This window comes from Sycon ciliatum, chromosome 1 (assembly GCF_964019385.1).
Source record: "Sycon ciliatum chromosome 1, ocSycCili1.1, whole genome shotgun sequence".
NCBI classification, from domain to species: Eukaryota; Metazoa; Porifera; class Calcarea; order Leucosolenida; family Sycettidae; genus Sycon; species Sycon ciliatum.
This window is the reverse complement of record NC_088643.1, coordinates 95545635-95561193: the sequence shown is the minus strand read 5'-3', so window position 1 is coordinate 95561193 and position 15559 is coordinate 95545635. Positions and strand designations below refer to the sequence as shown.

The 15559-nt window shown below is 47.6% G+C and overlaps 1 protein-coding gene across 1 annotated transcript in view; it reads left to right on the top strand.

Moving 5' to 3' along the window:
• LOC135806657 (uncharacterized) overlaps nucleotides 1–15559 on the top strand; it is a 27701-nt gene continuing 12142 nt past the window's right edge. Inside the window, exons 1-14 of the mRNA XM_065320885.1 lie at nucleotides 1–166; nucleotides 507–617; nucleotides 2393–2844; nucleotides 4179–4331; nucleotides 5524–5684; nucleotides 6127–6283; nucleotides 6898–7055; nucleotides 7450–7654; nucleotides 8220–8663; nucleotides 9524–9759; nucleotides 10003–10121; nucleotides 10882–11018; nucleotides 11405–11482; nucleotides 12235–12504. Of these exons, the coding sequence (XP_065176957.1) occupies nucleotides 136–166; nucleotides 507–617; nucleotides 2393–2844; nucleotides 4179–4331; nucleotides 5524–5684; nucleotides 6127–6283; nucleotides 6898–7055; nucleotides 7450–7654; nucleotides 8220–8663; nucleotides 9524–9759; nucleotides 10003–10121; nucleotides 10882–11018; nucleotides 11405–11482; nucleotides 12235–12504 (2712 nt within the window). The 5' untranslated portion in view covers nucleotides 1–135. The remainder of the gene's footprint in view (nucleotides 167–506; nucleotides 618–2392; nucleotides 2845–4178; nucleotides 4332–5523; nucleotides 5685–6126; nucleotides 6284–6897; nucleotides 7056–7449; nucleotides 7655–8219; nucleotides 8664–9523; nucleotides 9760–10002; nucleotides 10122–10881; nucleotides 11019–11404; nucleotides 11483–12234; nucleotides 12505–15559) is intronic.

Genomic DNA, 15559 nt, shown 5'->3' with positions numbered 1-15559 from the left:
GACACCACGTCCATTCGCCGCTTTTCCAGTCTGTTGCCCACATCGTCCAAAAGGTCGCTTGAGACGGAAATATACCATAAATCAGTTCATAGCTGGGTGACCATTAAAACCATTCTTCATTGACTGTCTTCCAAGATGAAGACGGTGATATTGCTGGCCGTGGCTGGTAAGGATGATCATTTGCATTTGGACTCCAGTCGATAATGCGTCGTTTTGAGTGACTAGTACTTCCGCTATCCTGTTCCGCTATCACTGCATGATAAAGATCTCTGCAGTGCTGCTCAGATGTAACTACTTCATTAGTTTGAGCAGTACAGATGCATAAACCTGTAGAATGCACCGTGTTGATTTGTTCCCTCCCCTGTTCCATTCATTAGAACATAATCCTCCGACATATAATTGATACGGTGTGCACTGTGTGCTGTGTGTAAAAGTATGTGAATGTGTGTGTGCATGCGCGCGCGTGTGTGTGTGTGTGTGTATGTTTGTGCTGGGTGTATTTGCAGCCATAGCCAGCTCCCAGCAGCATCAGCAGCAGCAGCAGGAGCAGCAGCCAATCAACACCAATACGCACTTCATGCCAAGTTGCCAGTGTGATGCCAACTCTGCATATACAGGTAATGCCCCGATTATCACCTACATTGTACATGTACTTGGAAGTAGCCACGTGACAATGTATCGCTGTGTTCACTCTATTCACTGCATGCAGGTTCTGTGTGTGATCATTATGTTCACAAAAATTCAGATCTTACTCATACCTCGTGTTTCTGAAAAAGTCTGCCAATCCCAAACAATCTTAAGACAGGCGAGAGAGAGAGAGAGAGAGAGAGAGAGAGAGAGAGAGAGAGAGAGAGAGAGAGAGAGAGAGAGAGAGAGAGAGAGAGAGAGAGAGAGAGAGAGAGAGAGAGAGAGAGAGAGAGAGAGAGAGAGAGAGAGAGAGAGAGAGAGGAGAGAGAGAGGGGGGGGGGGGAGAGAGGAGAAAATGGCGTTGTGATTTCGAGCTTTATCTTCACCAAATTATCTTAATCTGATAATCGTGTGAACGTGAACTCTAAGTCGCAATGACATTTTCCTCTCTCTCTCTCTCCTTGCTATGAGTACTAGTAGGCAAGCTTAGTGAAATGCAAAAGTGAAGAGAAGGATAAGAATAGATATCATAATGATGAGTACCAGCAGAATCTGGTTATCCTTTTCGGGAAAGATTACGGGGGTCACCCTGATCATCTGGATGCCAAAGCTACCTGACTGGCCCATGCCCCCCCCCTTGTCCCAGTGCTGAGGTGACACCGGCGGCATGACGATTGTGCAGATGACATACTCACTGTGTAATAGAGGGACATAATAATTATATACTAGTAGTAACCATGGTAACCTGGTGACTAAGCTAAGAACTAGTGACTAGTGTCGTGAGGTGATTGTAGCGGTGCTGCCGGTCAACGGTTAGCACTGTAGGTGGTAACGACGAATTGCACGAGATCTGGAGAAGCCTCAGCTCACCATCAGCACACCAAGCACGTGTCCCATTGTATAAACGCAAAGGCACTGTCTCCTCACTGTCTCCTTGTCCAGGTCTTGCCTAGCTGATGTATTAAGTCCAGCAGACTGTCTGCAATACCGGTATAGGCTGTAATACTGGCTTTAATACTGGCGGTAGTGTCACAGAATGCAGTGATGTACAGTAATCGTGGCGATGTGCAGTGACAGCTGCCTTCGTCCCGTCGACACATGACAATGTTACTGGCGCAGGGCATTCATCAAGTGTCAACGACTAGACCGCTTGCTGCTTGCCAAACCATGCGTTGACAAGTGGTTGACGTCTGGGAATTCTCCTCTTTGCGAACATGTAACCTGTACTAGGCTGCAGTGGACTGCATGCATGCAGTGGGCTGCAGTCTGCTGCAGTCCTGTAGCCTGTGTAGGCTGTAGTACTGGCACTGGGTGAAGACTACCACACTCCACAGCACCAGTCACCGGTTTAGGCCAAGTTAGGGCAATACGTGTGTGGTCTAAGTGAGTCAGTGATTACTGCATTCCCACACTTGCATTTGTATGTCACACTGTCATAATGTTTGAGTATACTGCCTAGCCACAGTACCAGCAATACAAGCAGCAGCACTACAACTTGCAGCAGCACTACAAGCTCGTAGATCTACTGGTACAATCATAATTATTGCAATCGTACCAGCTAGGCCGGGCACAACACCATTGTCCCTGGGCTTTGCTCCGCAACCGGGTCATTGTGTGTGAGTGTGCTCATCCAACAATGAATACCGGTACTGAGTATTACCAAGAGTGCAACCCCCCCCCCCCTCCGGGAGGGGGGGGGGGTTGCACTCTTGCCGGGTCTTGGCATGACACATCGTGTTTCCTATTGTTGTTGCTATTGTTACAGACTCATGCATGGGGGCATTCAGCAAGAAAGGTCGCTTTACCTATCGCTACGAAACAACTCTGGAACAATACATTCCAGGTTACAATGGAACGTCTGAGTTCCGAATGTCAGCTATGGTTGACTTCTGGTTCCATGAGAACTCCTGCATTGGAGAGATGCAGGTGTATGACGTCATGGCATACGATACGTCATTCCGTGGCGTCGAATATCAAGGCGACATCTACAATTTCCTCCGGCAACAAGCGGAGAAACATGACGAACTTGAGTTGTTCTATCGATATAACGAGACTCTGCCACGCTATCGTCTCTATTTCTGCTACTCGGACTTCAACTTTCAGCACCTTTATCAACACTTGGAGGAGCCAATTTGGAGTCTGAATTTCAAGCGTGGTATTCTCAGCACCTTCCAGGCAGAATTTTGCCCAACGCGCTATCACTACAAATCCATGGAGGTTAGTTGGCATGACGTCACAACCATTATTATCATTATTCTAACTACCCGATATGTTTTCAGATACTCACCCGCGCAGGTCTTACACAGGTCATGAAGATTCACCATTGATTCACACCGGGAAACTCGGAGTGTGGTCCGAAAGGACGATGATCTTGTCACTCGCGGCATCACCAGCTAGCTAGCCCTATCCACAGTGGCCCTCATGCTCAGTACCGCATAGTGCCGTGCTAGCACTTAGCAGGAATCGTGGCAGGTAGTGTGTCATGCTGTCGAAAACCTCGGAGTTGAATGAGGCGATTTACACGACGGCAGTGCAGTGTTGATGTTGTGCACTTTGCACTCGGTGGTGGTCTATTGCGTGAAAGGTCGCTCGCTCGCTAGCACTGCAGTGATTTGGTAGGGCTGATGAGGTGCTGCGGTTCAGAACGAGATGAGCTCGGCTAGGGGATAGTCAGTACTATCCACACTATGACGGGACCAGAACTGTTCAGCAGTGAATGCTTCCAATACGCAATGGCTTGCTCTCTTTTCTAGATCTTTTCAACTCCGACTAAACATTAACTGGATACAGTATTCGATTGCGAGCATCGAGCAGTCAGTGCAGATGCATATGAACCAGGGGCGTGCTCGGCCCCCCAACTAGGGGGGTGCACGGGAGCCGAGGGGAGCCCCCCCGGCAATTTTCTGCAATTTGTTTGCAACCTTTCTTGAATTTTAGAGCATATTTGCATACATTACAATTGCAATTACCCAGATTGAAAATTTTTGGGGGGTGCACGTGCCCCCGTGCCCATCGCCGAGCACGCGCCTGTGAACTAGTACTTCGAAGTGTTTTTAGAAAGTGGAGTTCAGGTTTCTTGTAAAGCCAACCACTGACTGTTCATTGGAATGTGAGTTTGGAGACCATTCATAGTCAAGGCCAGTTCTAGCTACACACCAGTCTTTTCCTGTTAGCTCTGTTTGTCCAATACATGAAATAAAACGTCTTTCTTGTTGTTTTTCCTTCTACATGTAGCTGCTTCCAGCATAGTAAACGACAGTACCATGGCCTTTTCAGATTTTCATTGTACCTATTTGTAGTACCTCCCGGGATCAGTATTTCCACTTGAAATAATATCCACCCCAATGCCTCATTCTTAGCATTCTTTTATTCGCTTCCATGTAATTGGGCTTATATTGCCCGTTTGGTATTGCGAATTCAAATAAAAAACAAACAACAACACCCACCGTTACCATGGTTACTGCCTGCTATACTGGACTGAGTGTGAGGCTGGATCATGGTATGCACGTACACGTATTTGTATATTGTTTTTTCTTTCTGCCGCATTACAGAATGCAGTCAATGCTGACATCTGTTCGTATGAGTATCGCATCCGTCCCTACAATGCCGGAAACTTCACTGTCACCAAGGAGATGCTGTGGGACCAATGCCAGCAAAGGAAGTCCAATACCATGTCGTCTGTTTATGGACGCTGGTTTGCAGAGGTAAGTGACTTAACCCAGGGTTAATAATAAAAATAATAAAAGAACAAAGAAAAGACCAAGGAACTACAAGTTACTCTATAATGTCCACTAACACCACCAGTTACTGGATAATCAGCTCATGTGATAATATTATAGTGTAACTTGTAGTTCCTTGATCCTTTTCTTTATCATAAATTGATTAAAGTCATCATTGGCTCTCCACCCTAAGAATGAAACAGGCCGCGTAATGAAGCAAACAATTGATGTGCAAAGTCATGCGGATGCCTGGTCCGCTTCTGTCCTGGGTTGGGTTAACAACCCAGGGTCGGTAGATCACTAACTCCGGCCAGTGTCGTCTACAACTGTGGAGGTACGCTAGCTCCACGTACAGTGCATGTAATGCACAGGACGGTGTTAGTCACAGCATTCACCGATGTAAAGTCTAACTTCTGGTTATGGTTCACGGTAACCACGGTAACGTGCTCATGCTGTGTAACTTAGTACAGTGGTCCCTCTATAATCCGGCACCATTTGTGCCACGAAAATCTGCTGGATTAGGGAGGGTGCTGGATTAACAAATCTGATTTACTGCTGCAATGTGCATGAAGAGGACATTTTGGTTACTGAAAATTGTGCTGGTTTATCGAGGGTGCTGGATTATAAAGTGCCGGATTAGGGAGGGACGACTGTACTAATATTCTTAGTACGCAGTCACAGGTTACCGCTGTAAAAATACCTACAACCGGTGACATCAGGTTGTGACACCATGACATACATGTATTGTAGCCTGCACTTTTTATTTTTTTATTTTTTTTATTAGCTGGTTTGAGGGAAAGAGACAAACGGGAAAAACAATTTTATTATTATTATTTTTTTATTGGGAACACAGCCCTACAAAGAGACATGTGGAGACAAACACAAGACAAGACACAGGGGATGTAGGGACGACGTGTACTCTCTGGCATAGTCATGAGCAAGTCTGCATACTCAAAGGATGTGTTTGGAGATGATCCTAGGAGCAATATAGCACACCAAATCCACATCAATACCCAAGTACATACATGATTGTAGTAACGAGTGCTATTGACACTCTGCCTACATGATTGCTGAATGTTAGTATTACTGGTGGATGGCTATTGGCTGATTGTTGTGAATTGACGGTTTGATCATCGTAACCATGGGGATTGTGGTCTACTCTGATGTCATAATGCAGGGTGAGAAACCAGTGTACACCAAATCCAGCAGCATGTACAAATACTACAATAATATCACACAGTATATCTGGTATGAAGAGAGCCATGAGCTGCGCTTGTCCGGATTCCAGTTACAGTTCACCGCCGATGAAGACTGGGGCTCTCTGTTCTCGATTGTCAGGTAAGTAGTTTCTAACAGGCCAGTCACAGTTGGTTAGTCAAGTTGTACTCGGCTCATCATCATCTTCACCTTCACTACAACTGCTGAGCAAGCGGGTAGCACAGACATCTGATCATATTTGTTGGCATGTGTTACGTGTTATGTGTTATGTGTTATGTGTTATGCTGATGGCTCTTGCCCTCGTGTGCAGTAACAGACTAACAGTACAACATTCTCTCCGCAGTCTGTGAATTTAGTTAGTTAGTTAGTTAGTTAGTTAGTTAGGGGGTAAACTGATTAGCTGCAACAGTGGTAGATACAGTACTAGTACATAGCTACAAGTAGTGTTGATGACGCCATGGTCATGTCCAAATTTTACTTCAAACTACTATTCTTGGTCTCAGCAGAACCTCAATGCAAAGCGAGGAACTGGTCTTGTCTGTGTGTGTGTTTTATGCTACAGGCAATACTTCTACTTCCAGAAGTATGACCGTGTGGATACAGTGCCACAATTCATGGGACTTGACCGAACGCACTACTCCAGTCGGTCTCGTAGCTTACAATACGAAGAGTTCGACTTCTACTCCAAATATGGGCACAACTATGACAACATGAATGAGGTAATGAATGTGATGTGAAAATGCTTGTGTATTCTCAGCATCACACTCATCCACATACATCCGAGAAATCTGTACTGTCTCATAGCAAAGCATTGGCTGTTGCTGGGTACATTGTGTGAATATGTCTGTGTGTGTGTGGGGAGGGGGGGGGGGGGCCTTCACTTGCAAATTAGGCTGATCAGGGTACGGTTAATTCCAGGTAATTTCTTAGTACAGACCAAAGTGCTTGAGTGGATGTCTACATCAGAGCCTGGGTTGGAGGGCTATATAAGTAAATCATGCGGCCTTATTTGACACAGAAGCCAGCGGCAGGACGGGTTGCAACTCCGAGTTTCATACTGAGTAATCATCAGCCAACAAATTCGAGCACGGTTTTGAATAGTGGACAGTGACTACTACATATATGTATGCCATATTTGGCCAGAGCCTATCGTCCATTCTATTTTCGTGCCGCGTGTGTATAAAAGTACAATTTGGACTGACTGGAACTTGTGCACTAGAGAGATGGCCATGTTTCAAAGTCTACCTGACTAGGGAGTGACATCAGCACATTCTGTAGTATGAAACCGCTGCTCAGGTAATTATGTTGTCATATCTGTCTGCCTCTTCTCCAGGCTATGGAGCTGGTCAGGAAGATCACCGAGTTCAAGCGTGAGCCGATGAACGGAGATTTCCTGGACATGTTCTACGAGCTGCAGCAACGATTCAGGCATTTCACCTATGCTCAGTTCCGCACAATGTTTGAGCAGTTTGAGAGTGATGTAATGTGCATGTAAGCGCAATGTTTGAGCAGCTTGAGAGTGATGTAATGTGCATATAAGCGCAATGTTTGAGCAGTTTGAGAGTGATGCAATGTGCATGTAAGCGGCCGTTGTCCACAGTAATGTTTGTTCATCATGAAGTGGGTCATCCCAGTTTCACACACGCCGGGTTATCGCTTGTCATGGCAGCCTGCCTATTGCCACCTTCTATTTACATTGAGGGTTCTGTCTTGGAACCATTGAGGCCAGGGATACAGTGCATTTGTTGTGTTGCATGTTGGTTTTGTATGCCAAAATGCTCAATACCGGTTTGCCGGATGAAGTAGTCGTCCAGATGACTTGATTTCTAACGGAATACACTGTACAGGTACCTACTGTCCTCTTGTGTCTGCTGTGTTGGTCTAGGCGTTTTGAGCGCGAAGGACGCTTCACCTGCCGCCGTACTCTCTTTGAGGCTGTGATGGCTGTCGGTAGTGACACGTCAGCCATGTTCTTCCGTTACCTGATCCATGAACATAACTCTTACTTCAGCATGGAGGACCAGCTCTTTGGCATGTGGAGCTTCATCTTCAGCGAGCATTCCAGTGAAACCATCCTTCATTCAATCTACGTACGTCCATTGGAATGTGTAGGGGGTCTAAGTTATGTACTTTTTATGTGCAATAATGGGTGCTCAATTACTCCCCCCCCCCCACGTACCTTGTCTTCCTGCCTCGTTTGCGGGTATATAGTCACTGCTTGCAGTCCCGTCGAACGAATCGAGGAAGTTTGAAACTGTCCTTTGGGGCTGGGGTGGGGGTGGGCATCATGTACTGTCCGTCTGTAGCACTTGCTAATGGGGGTGCTTGCTGTGCTCTCACTGTGGGGTGATATCGTTATAATTATTGTCATAGAAACCAAACCAAACAAATGAATATGTCACCGTGGCAACACATTAGGACAGAGATTTGTATGCAGTCGCAGTGTTCTGTGGCTGGCGTGTGTGTGTGCGTGTGTGCGTGTGTGTGACCGTGATTCGGTGCGGCGCATGTTGAGTATGAGCAGCGGGTCACGAAGCAGAGTCCGAGTCAACACGGCATGCATACAGGACCAGGATCACAGGTGGATTATTTTAGTGACATTGGGTCACCGTGTTCATGACTGCACACTGCCATTGTTTGTTCTGGTTCCTACAGGATACTTGCGAGTACTACCGGAGCAATGAGAGATTCTGGGGCCGCTGTGCCTTGGCTCTGGGAGCAATGACTAAGAGATACTGCGAGTACAACTACAACGAATGCCCGTACTTTGACTACACTGATGAACGCTGGCAGAATTGGAACGGAGGGTACAATGTCATATCAAACTTTGAAGAGGAGATTGAGAATACCCCTCCATACTATGCCAAGATCTTCCTCTACTTTTACCGTGTCTTCGAAAGCAACCGTTTCACCTACAACTCACAGGCTTTCTTTGCCCTGAAGGCAATCAACAACATGGCGTCTGCTGACAATTATGACTACATGCGCACGTTCTACAGATTCCATAGAGAAGTGGCGTTCAATGTTCAGTATCCGATGCAGTATCGTCTAGCCGCCATGCAAAGCTTTGCTCGCTGCATCCCCATGTTCTATGAGGAAGTAAGTCATACGGCATTGCCACCATACTGATGACATCACTTTGTACACTGATGACATCACTTTGCACACTGGTGACATCACATTACACACTGATGACATCACTTTGCACACTGATCTCACCATCAATACCAGTCCATGACCTTTGCCTAGTCGATGGGTGGTGGTATCTTGCTGGGCAGGCTGGGAGTCTTCAAACCACTGTTCTATATACAGTACATGTACATACAATGGCTTATAATAATTATAATAATTCAGATGGTGAGCCAAGGAAAAAATTGCAACATGGAAATTGTGGGCACAAGTTATGCGATCGAGTCCACCAACTAAACCAGATTTTGAACAGTCAGACGTGCACAATCTAGCACAAAACTGACAAGGAGTACTGAGACATTCCACGGCATGAAAGTCAGCTAGAGCACTGCTCGATAGCGCTAACCAACGGCCTTCCAACTAACTTGGAAGGTTTATGGATATTAGTGCTAATTCCAAAGAGGCGCTCGCCTTCCCCTCTTTGGAATTAGCACTAATATCCATAAACCTTCCAAGTTAGTTGGAAGGCCGTTGGTTAGCGCTATCGAGCAGTGCTCAAGCTGACTTTCATGCCGTGGAATGTCTCAGTACTCCTTGTCAGTTTTGTGCTAGATTGTGCACATCTGACTTTTCAAAATCTGGTTTAGTTGGTGGACTCGATCGCATAACTTGTGCCCACAATTTCCATGCTATTATTATAATGTGTGTGTACATGTGTGTGTGTGTGTGTGTACACGCATGTATGTTTATGCATGTGTACGTGTGTGTATGTGCATGTGCATGTGCGTGTGCATGCGCTGGTGCACGCTTCCATGCTTTTTTCCTGGTAGCTCTACCCGGAATTCTTTGCAATGTTCAGAGATGAGAGTCAGCCAACGGAGATGAGAATTGTGGCCTTCAACAACATGATGTACACATTCAAGTTTGGCAGTTTCTACCTGTCTAGTGCCAAGTGGCAGGAAGTGTTTGGTGTGATGGACCAAACACATGACTACCAGCTCTACTGCTACGCTTACAGCTATCTATCACGCATGGTGGAGACGGCATACTTCCCAGACAGATTCTGGTAAGTTCACTGCTACTGAAGACGCTGGTACTGTATTGTGATACTGTAGCGAATGATTTAATTAGGCACTGATCAGAATTCATGGTGCATGCATGACGGTAGTGTGATGCATTGTCCGTTGCAGTGCCGCCGGGCTGTTGAAGCAAGGCTCTTTGACAGTGTATTCATCTTAGCACACGGTTGTACATGAGTGATGATGATGATGCTAATCGGTTGTGTATTGATGCTCTGTGTCTTTAAAAGGACTCGTCAACTTGCTTACTACTTTGGCAAGAGTGAATATTTCTTCACCAGCCGTGTTTACAAGTGCAAGAACATGGGTTACCTGGGATCTCAAGTCCAGCAATACTCACTCCCAACAGGTAATGAACTACATTACCATGACATAAACATGATTTAGCCATGATGTAACCATGATGTAACCATGACACAACCATGACATCACCATGGTGTACCTAACCATGACTCAACCACGATCTAAGCATGACATAACCATGGTTTAAGCATGACATAATTATGGTTTAAAAATGACATAACCATGGTTTAAGCATGACATAACCATGGTTTAAGCATGACATAACCATAGTTCAACCATGACTCAACCACGATCTAAGCATGATTTATCACAACCATGTGGCATGTACACAGCTGCATGATCACATTGATGAGTTCCATTGAATGGAGCAAGTGTTTCTCTTCTCTGGCCCCAGACCATCCGTATCTAGTCTGCCATGCATGCTTGTAGCTACGATGTAGTCAGTGCTGTGCTTGAAGGCGCACGTATCTTCTTACCCCCGTCAGAGTACATCGCGCTGTGCTTAGGACTACGTGCTGCCGATGATAAATATGTGCATAGTATACTGCATGCATGTTCTCACAATGTACGTACACAAGCGATGTTCCACATGGTTATCGATAGGTCATGGTTACCTCATGTCGGCTCATGCATGATTGTCCGTGATGCTCACGAGGCTGCATAGCGCGAGGGTGCTCTCAACTGATAGCATGTGTGAAAAAGGCAGGGGACCGCGAAGCTAGTAGCTGAGCGATGTTTGAAGTCTTTTTTGGTGAATCCTCCGTCCAGTTCCAATGTGTCTGAATGTGCTGTACTGTGCTGTGCAGGCTTCTTCCCTCGTTTCACTGACTTCCGCTTCAGCAGCAGTGTGGAGTGCAGCAAGAACAAGACATTCACTTTCCCGCGCCGATTCAACTTCTTCTTAGATGGCTACGTGTACAATTATGATATGCGTCACTTTGAGGTAAGACTGGAAATAATCCGAAATAGTGTCCTCTGTCATTGCTGTGTTGTATCAGTAGAGAGAAAGAGAGAGAGAGAGAGAGAGAGAGAGAGAGAGAGAGAGAGAGAGAGCGAAGGTGAGTTGTGATGCTATGCCTCATGCCCTGTATCTTGCTTTTGTTTTGTACCGTCAGTGAGTATGATCTTAATTACTGCAGTGCAGTACCACAGCCTCTGCTTGCACTTACAGCACATCGTTATATGTGTGTGTGTGTGTGTGTGTGTGTGTGTGTGTGTGTGTGTGTGTGCGCGCGTGTGCGTGTGTACGTGCGTGCGTACGTGCGTGCATGTGTGCATGTGTGTGTGTGTGTGCGTGAACTTTCTGTGGACTACACTAACTGACTGCAGTTTGGTTTCGAGTCACCTGACTTCCGGCGTTTCTTTGACTACTTCACCAGCCCCGATGCCTTCGTTTACAGGGACCATGTGAGTATCACTGCATATCACTGCATACTGTGAGACTGACTGCATATACCGTATTTCCCTGTTTATAAGTTCCGACCCATTTTCAGGTCTGTTTCAACACATTCCCATAAGAAGAAAGTACACTCTCGATTGTAAGTCGCACCCCCTTCTTTGCCCTTGAAGTTTAGTGTGAAAGGTGCGACTCATATCCGGGCAAATACGGTATTGCACAATGGACATTAAAATCACCAATGCTAATCGATTATCAAGATCCATACTTTCTCATGTGCATTCTGGACGGTCAGTAAGCTACTGAAGTAGCTGCTTTGCTAGCCAGTCAAATGACTAGTCAATTTGCTCTAGGAAGAATAACAAGTACATCAGTGGGCGGGTATCACACGTACATCAGTGGGCGGGTATCACACGTACATCAGTGGGCGGGTATCACACGTACATCAGTGGGCGGGTATCACACGTACATCAGTGGGCGGGTATCAGAGGCTGTCTCTTCCGTGACACCACGAAAACAGTACCTCTTATGCAGAAAGCACGTTTTACCCGAGCCCATCGCAACAATATACGTTGTGTGCCGGGTCACCTGGAGGAGAAACTGTGCCATGAAATTCTTCCATAATGCGTGTACTCTGGTGTATTCTTTATCCGAGTCCACTCTATTCTGTATACTTTACACTGAATGAACGCATTGGTCCATAGTCAACAGCTAACACATTGGTAAAGTTCTTACACAGTCTAATCTGCTTGATCTGCTGCAGGAACAGCGCACAAACCCATACGAGTTCAAGTTCTTCTTCTTCATGCGAATGTTTGAGTTCGACATGTTGTGGGAAGAGTTTGACCAAGACGATGTTGAGCATATGTTTGAGAACAACTTCAAGTACTACAAGCTCTACAAGGCAGCTTACACTTTCTTCCAGGATGGATATAGCTATAAGGGTCTCTCCAACCTCATGTTTGAGATGAAGCAATGGCGCTCCTTGTCCGGCATCATGTCCTTCTTCACCGATAGCACTTACTGGAACCAGGTACTGTATACACAGACTGATGTAACTATGACAACCAACTCTACATGTACTTGTACCTGTACAGTACTGTAAAACCGGAGAATTTCGGTGGAGTTTTATTTTCGGTAACTTCGGCAAAGGTAATCTTTTGCCTACTTTGAAGGGAAATAATACACACTGAAACTTAAAAGTGCATGCTGACTAGACTGCAGTATGGAAAACTGGTTTACTGAAATTTTCGTGCTATCGAGCGCGAGCCGTTGATTTAGGGAAATACCTAGAATATTACACCACCGAAATTTCCAGTTTTACAGTACTGTTTCCAGTTTTACAGTACTGTTTCCAGTTGAAGGGCATATATATATATATTTTTTTTGATGTGTGATAAAGCCTCTTGTACGGGCAAAAGCGACACAATGATGAGAAACCAGGGTATGATAGGAAGATAATATTAAAAATACTACACAGGTGTGGACAATATGTCTCCGGAATGGCGAGAGTCACACTAAAACACAAATGGTTTTAGATCCGGCTTTCAACCACTGCCAGCTCCCTGAGCTCGTTAGCTGGACGATGGTATGCCGACCGAGACCCACGGACACACATGACAGCGGACCGGAGCAGCGCGAAAGACAGCCTGCAGCGCACATATGCAACATGGTGTGCATAGGGCATGCTGGAATCAGCCCTGGCAAGCAAGCCACAGAGGCGCTTAAGGAACCTTTCACATTCAGGGGCGGCAACACCAGAAGTTGACAACACCAGCGGGCTGAATGTGCCACGATCCACATTGACGATTCGCTCTCCGTACTGCAGCTTCTTCTGGCGCTCGTGCTGAAGCAGTAGGGCATCCAGTGGTTGGGCCGAGTAGGACGCCGCATCAGGATGGAAGACGCGTACATCAAAGAAAGCATCCTGTGCTCGGGTCCAGAAGCCACGGGCACGGACATCAGCGCGGGCATCCTCGGCGGTGTTTGTTGATGCAGCCATAAACACCTCTCCAGAGAGCGGGGCTAGCTGAGGCTCGATTGCCACTGCGTGGCAGACCTCCGTGAGTAGCTCCCCTACCATGTCACGGACTTCGTTATGGCGGATTGTAGGGAAGCCACCCCGGGGGCAACACATGGCATGAGCAGTGGAGAACAGAACTCCGCAGGCACACTTCGTGGGGACATCGAGGAGAGGCCAGTCATACCGCAATGCAAGGCCGTCCCTGAACTCCTGCTTCGAGAGGTGGAACCCATGTTCCTTGAGAGGAAGAGCAGTGAGCCAGGAAGAGGGGCCTTTGCGGGACAGCTCATCCATACGACGGGCCAAGGGGCGGTCCGCAGCTTCTCGGAGAGCAGCGAAAGAGGCAGCACTAGCTTTCTTGGAGGACTTGGCAGCAGATGCTCTCTCACGGCGGGCTAGCTGATCCACAAAGTCGCAGGAATGATGCTGCCACTCTCGATCGTGCTGGTGGATGATCTCGTCAACCTGGCTGCTCGTGATGACTTGGGAAGCCTGCAGTTGGGAGGTAGCAATTTCTTTGAAGTATGGCAAACCGATTCCACCGAGCCGGCAAGGTAGCCGTAGAAGAGAGAGGTCATCCGCCGTGAATGTGCGTTTCCCTGTCAGAGCCGGAAGGAAGTGCTCCGTGACCGTGTCATCCAGGCGCTGCAGCTGTTCAGCTGAGAACTCCAGTGTACGAAGGAGATATGTCCATCGACCACGCAATCCGTGTGTGAGGGCGGCATACGCCGCATGAGGTTCGGTAGTGGCAATCTCGGACAGTCGCATAAGCTCCTGCTGCCAGTCTTGTACTTTCCCAGCTGTATAGCCAGCGATGAAATCCGGTGTCCCTATAGCGGCACCCAGGTAGCGTGCTCCATCCGTGACCACTTCAATGCCAGTTCCTGCAAAGACACTGTGGGCCAGGTTGAGCAGGTCAGGCTTGACGAGGAGGAGAGTCTTCGAGGCGTTGACATGGTAACCGTAAGGTTTCCCGGTCTCGTCCACATCATCCCACCAGCGTCGAAGGGCCCGTAGCTTGCCTGCACCACTTGAATCATCGGCATACCACAATTGACGGATGTTGGCGTGGGTAGTGCGGAGGTGCCGTACGAATGGTAATGTAGCGAGGGCATAGAAAACCATCGACAGAGGGTCACCTTGTGTGGTACCCTCTGCGGAGGAAAGCTCACCACCGCCAGAAACGAAGAGGCGGGCATCATCTTGGTAGCAGTTCAGCAGTGTGGTAGCCAGGGAAGGACACAAGTGGCGAACATTGTGAAGAGCTGCTTGGCGGTTCAGGCAATTGAAGGCATTCTTCGCGTCAACTAGTAGGACTCCTTCAGTTGTGGCGTCCTCATACAAGCGCTTCATGGCGTGGACCGCTGCTTCTATCCCAGCTGGCAATCCAGAACACTTCTGGAGAAAACCACAGGCCTCCATTACATCGTCTGACGTTACTCGGAGAATGGATTTGGCTAGAATGCGACGGAGGACCTCAGACACCCCAATGGGCCTGACACCTGGGTTCTTGTCCAGGGCAATTAGACGACAGGCGGTGAAGGGGGTAAGAGAGTCTGGCGGCAAGGTTTGTGTTGCTAGCAAGCGGCCGAAGGACGCCATCGCCGAGCAAAGGTTGTTGGAGGCCCCTTTGTACGCCGAGCACATACGTCGCCATGCTGACGAGTCGAGACCAGAGGGACCTGCCGAGCCTTTCGCCTGCATGGCCACGGTTTTCACGAGGTCGGCAGTCAGGGAATCAAATCGGATTGGGTGGCACTGAGGCGCTGCTCCCGCTATCAGGATGTGCTCTGCTGCTGGAGTGCCGCAAGGATGCTTACTCTCCAGGGCTGCCCGCACGGTTGTGGTGGAGTCCTTGATGGTGATCGAGTCATCGATACCTAACACACCGGATGACTGCGTGGACTCAGCTTCAGATAGGGAACGCAGGGCATCGTGCACACGTCCTTCTGCCATGAGGGAACCAAAATGCCTTGCCTTGTCCTGCTCACCTCGTCGACGTGCTCCTCGGTGTGGCTCACGATGCCGTTGCAGGCAGCGTCCTTCCTCAACCAGAGCAGTGATA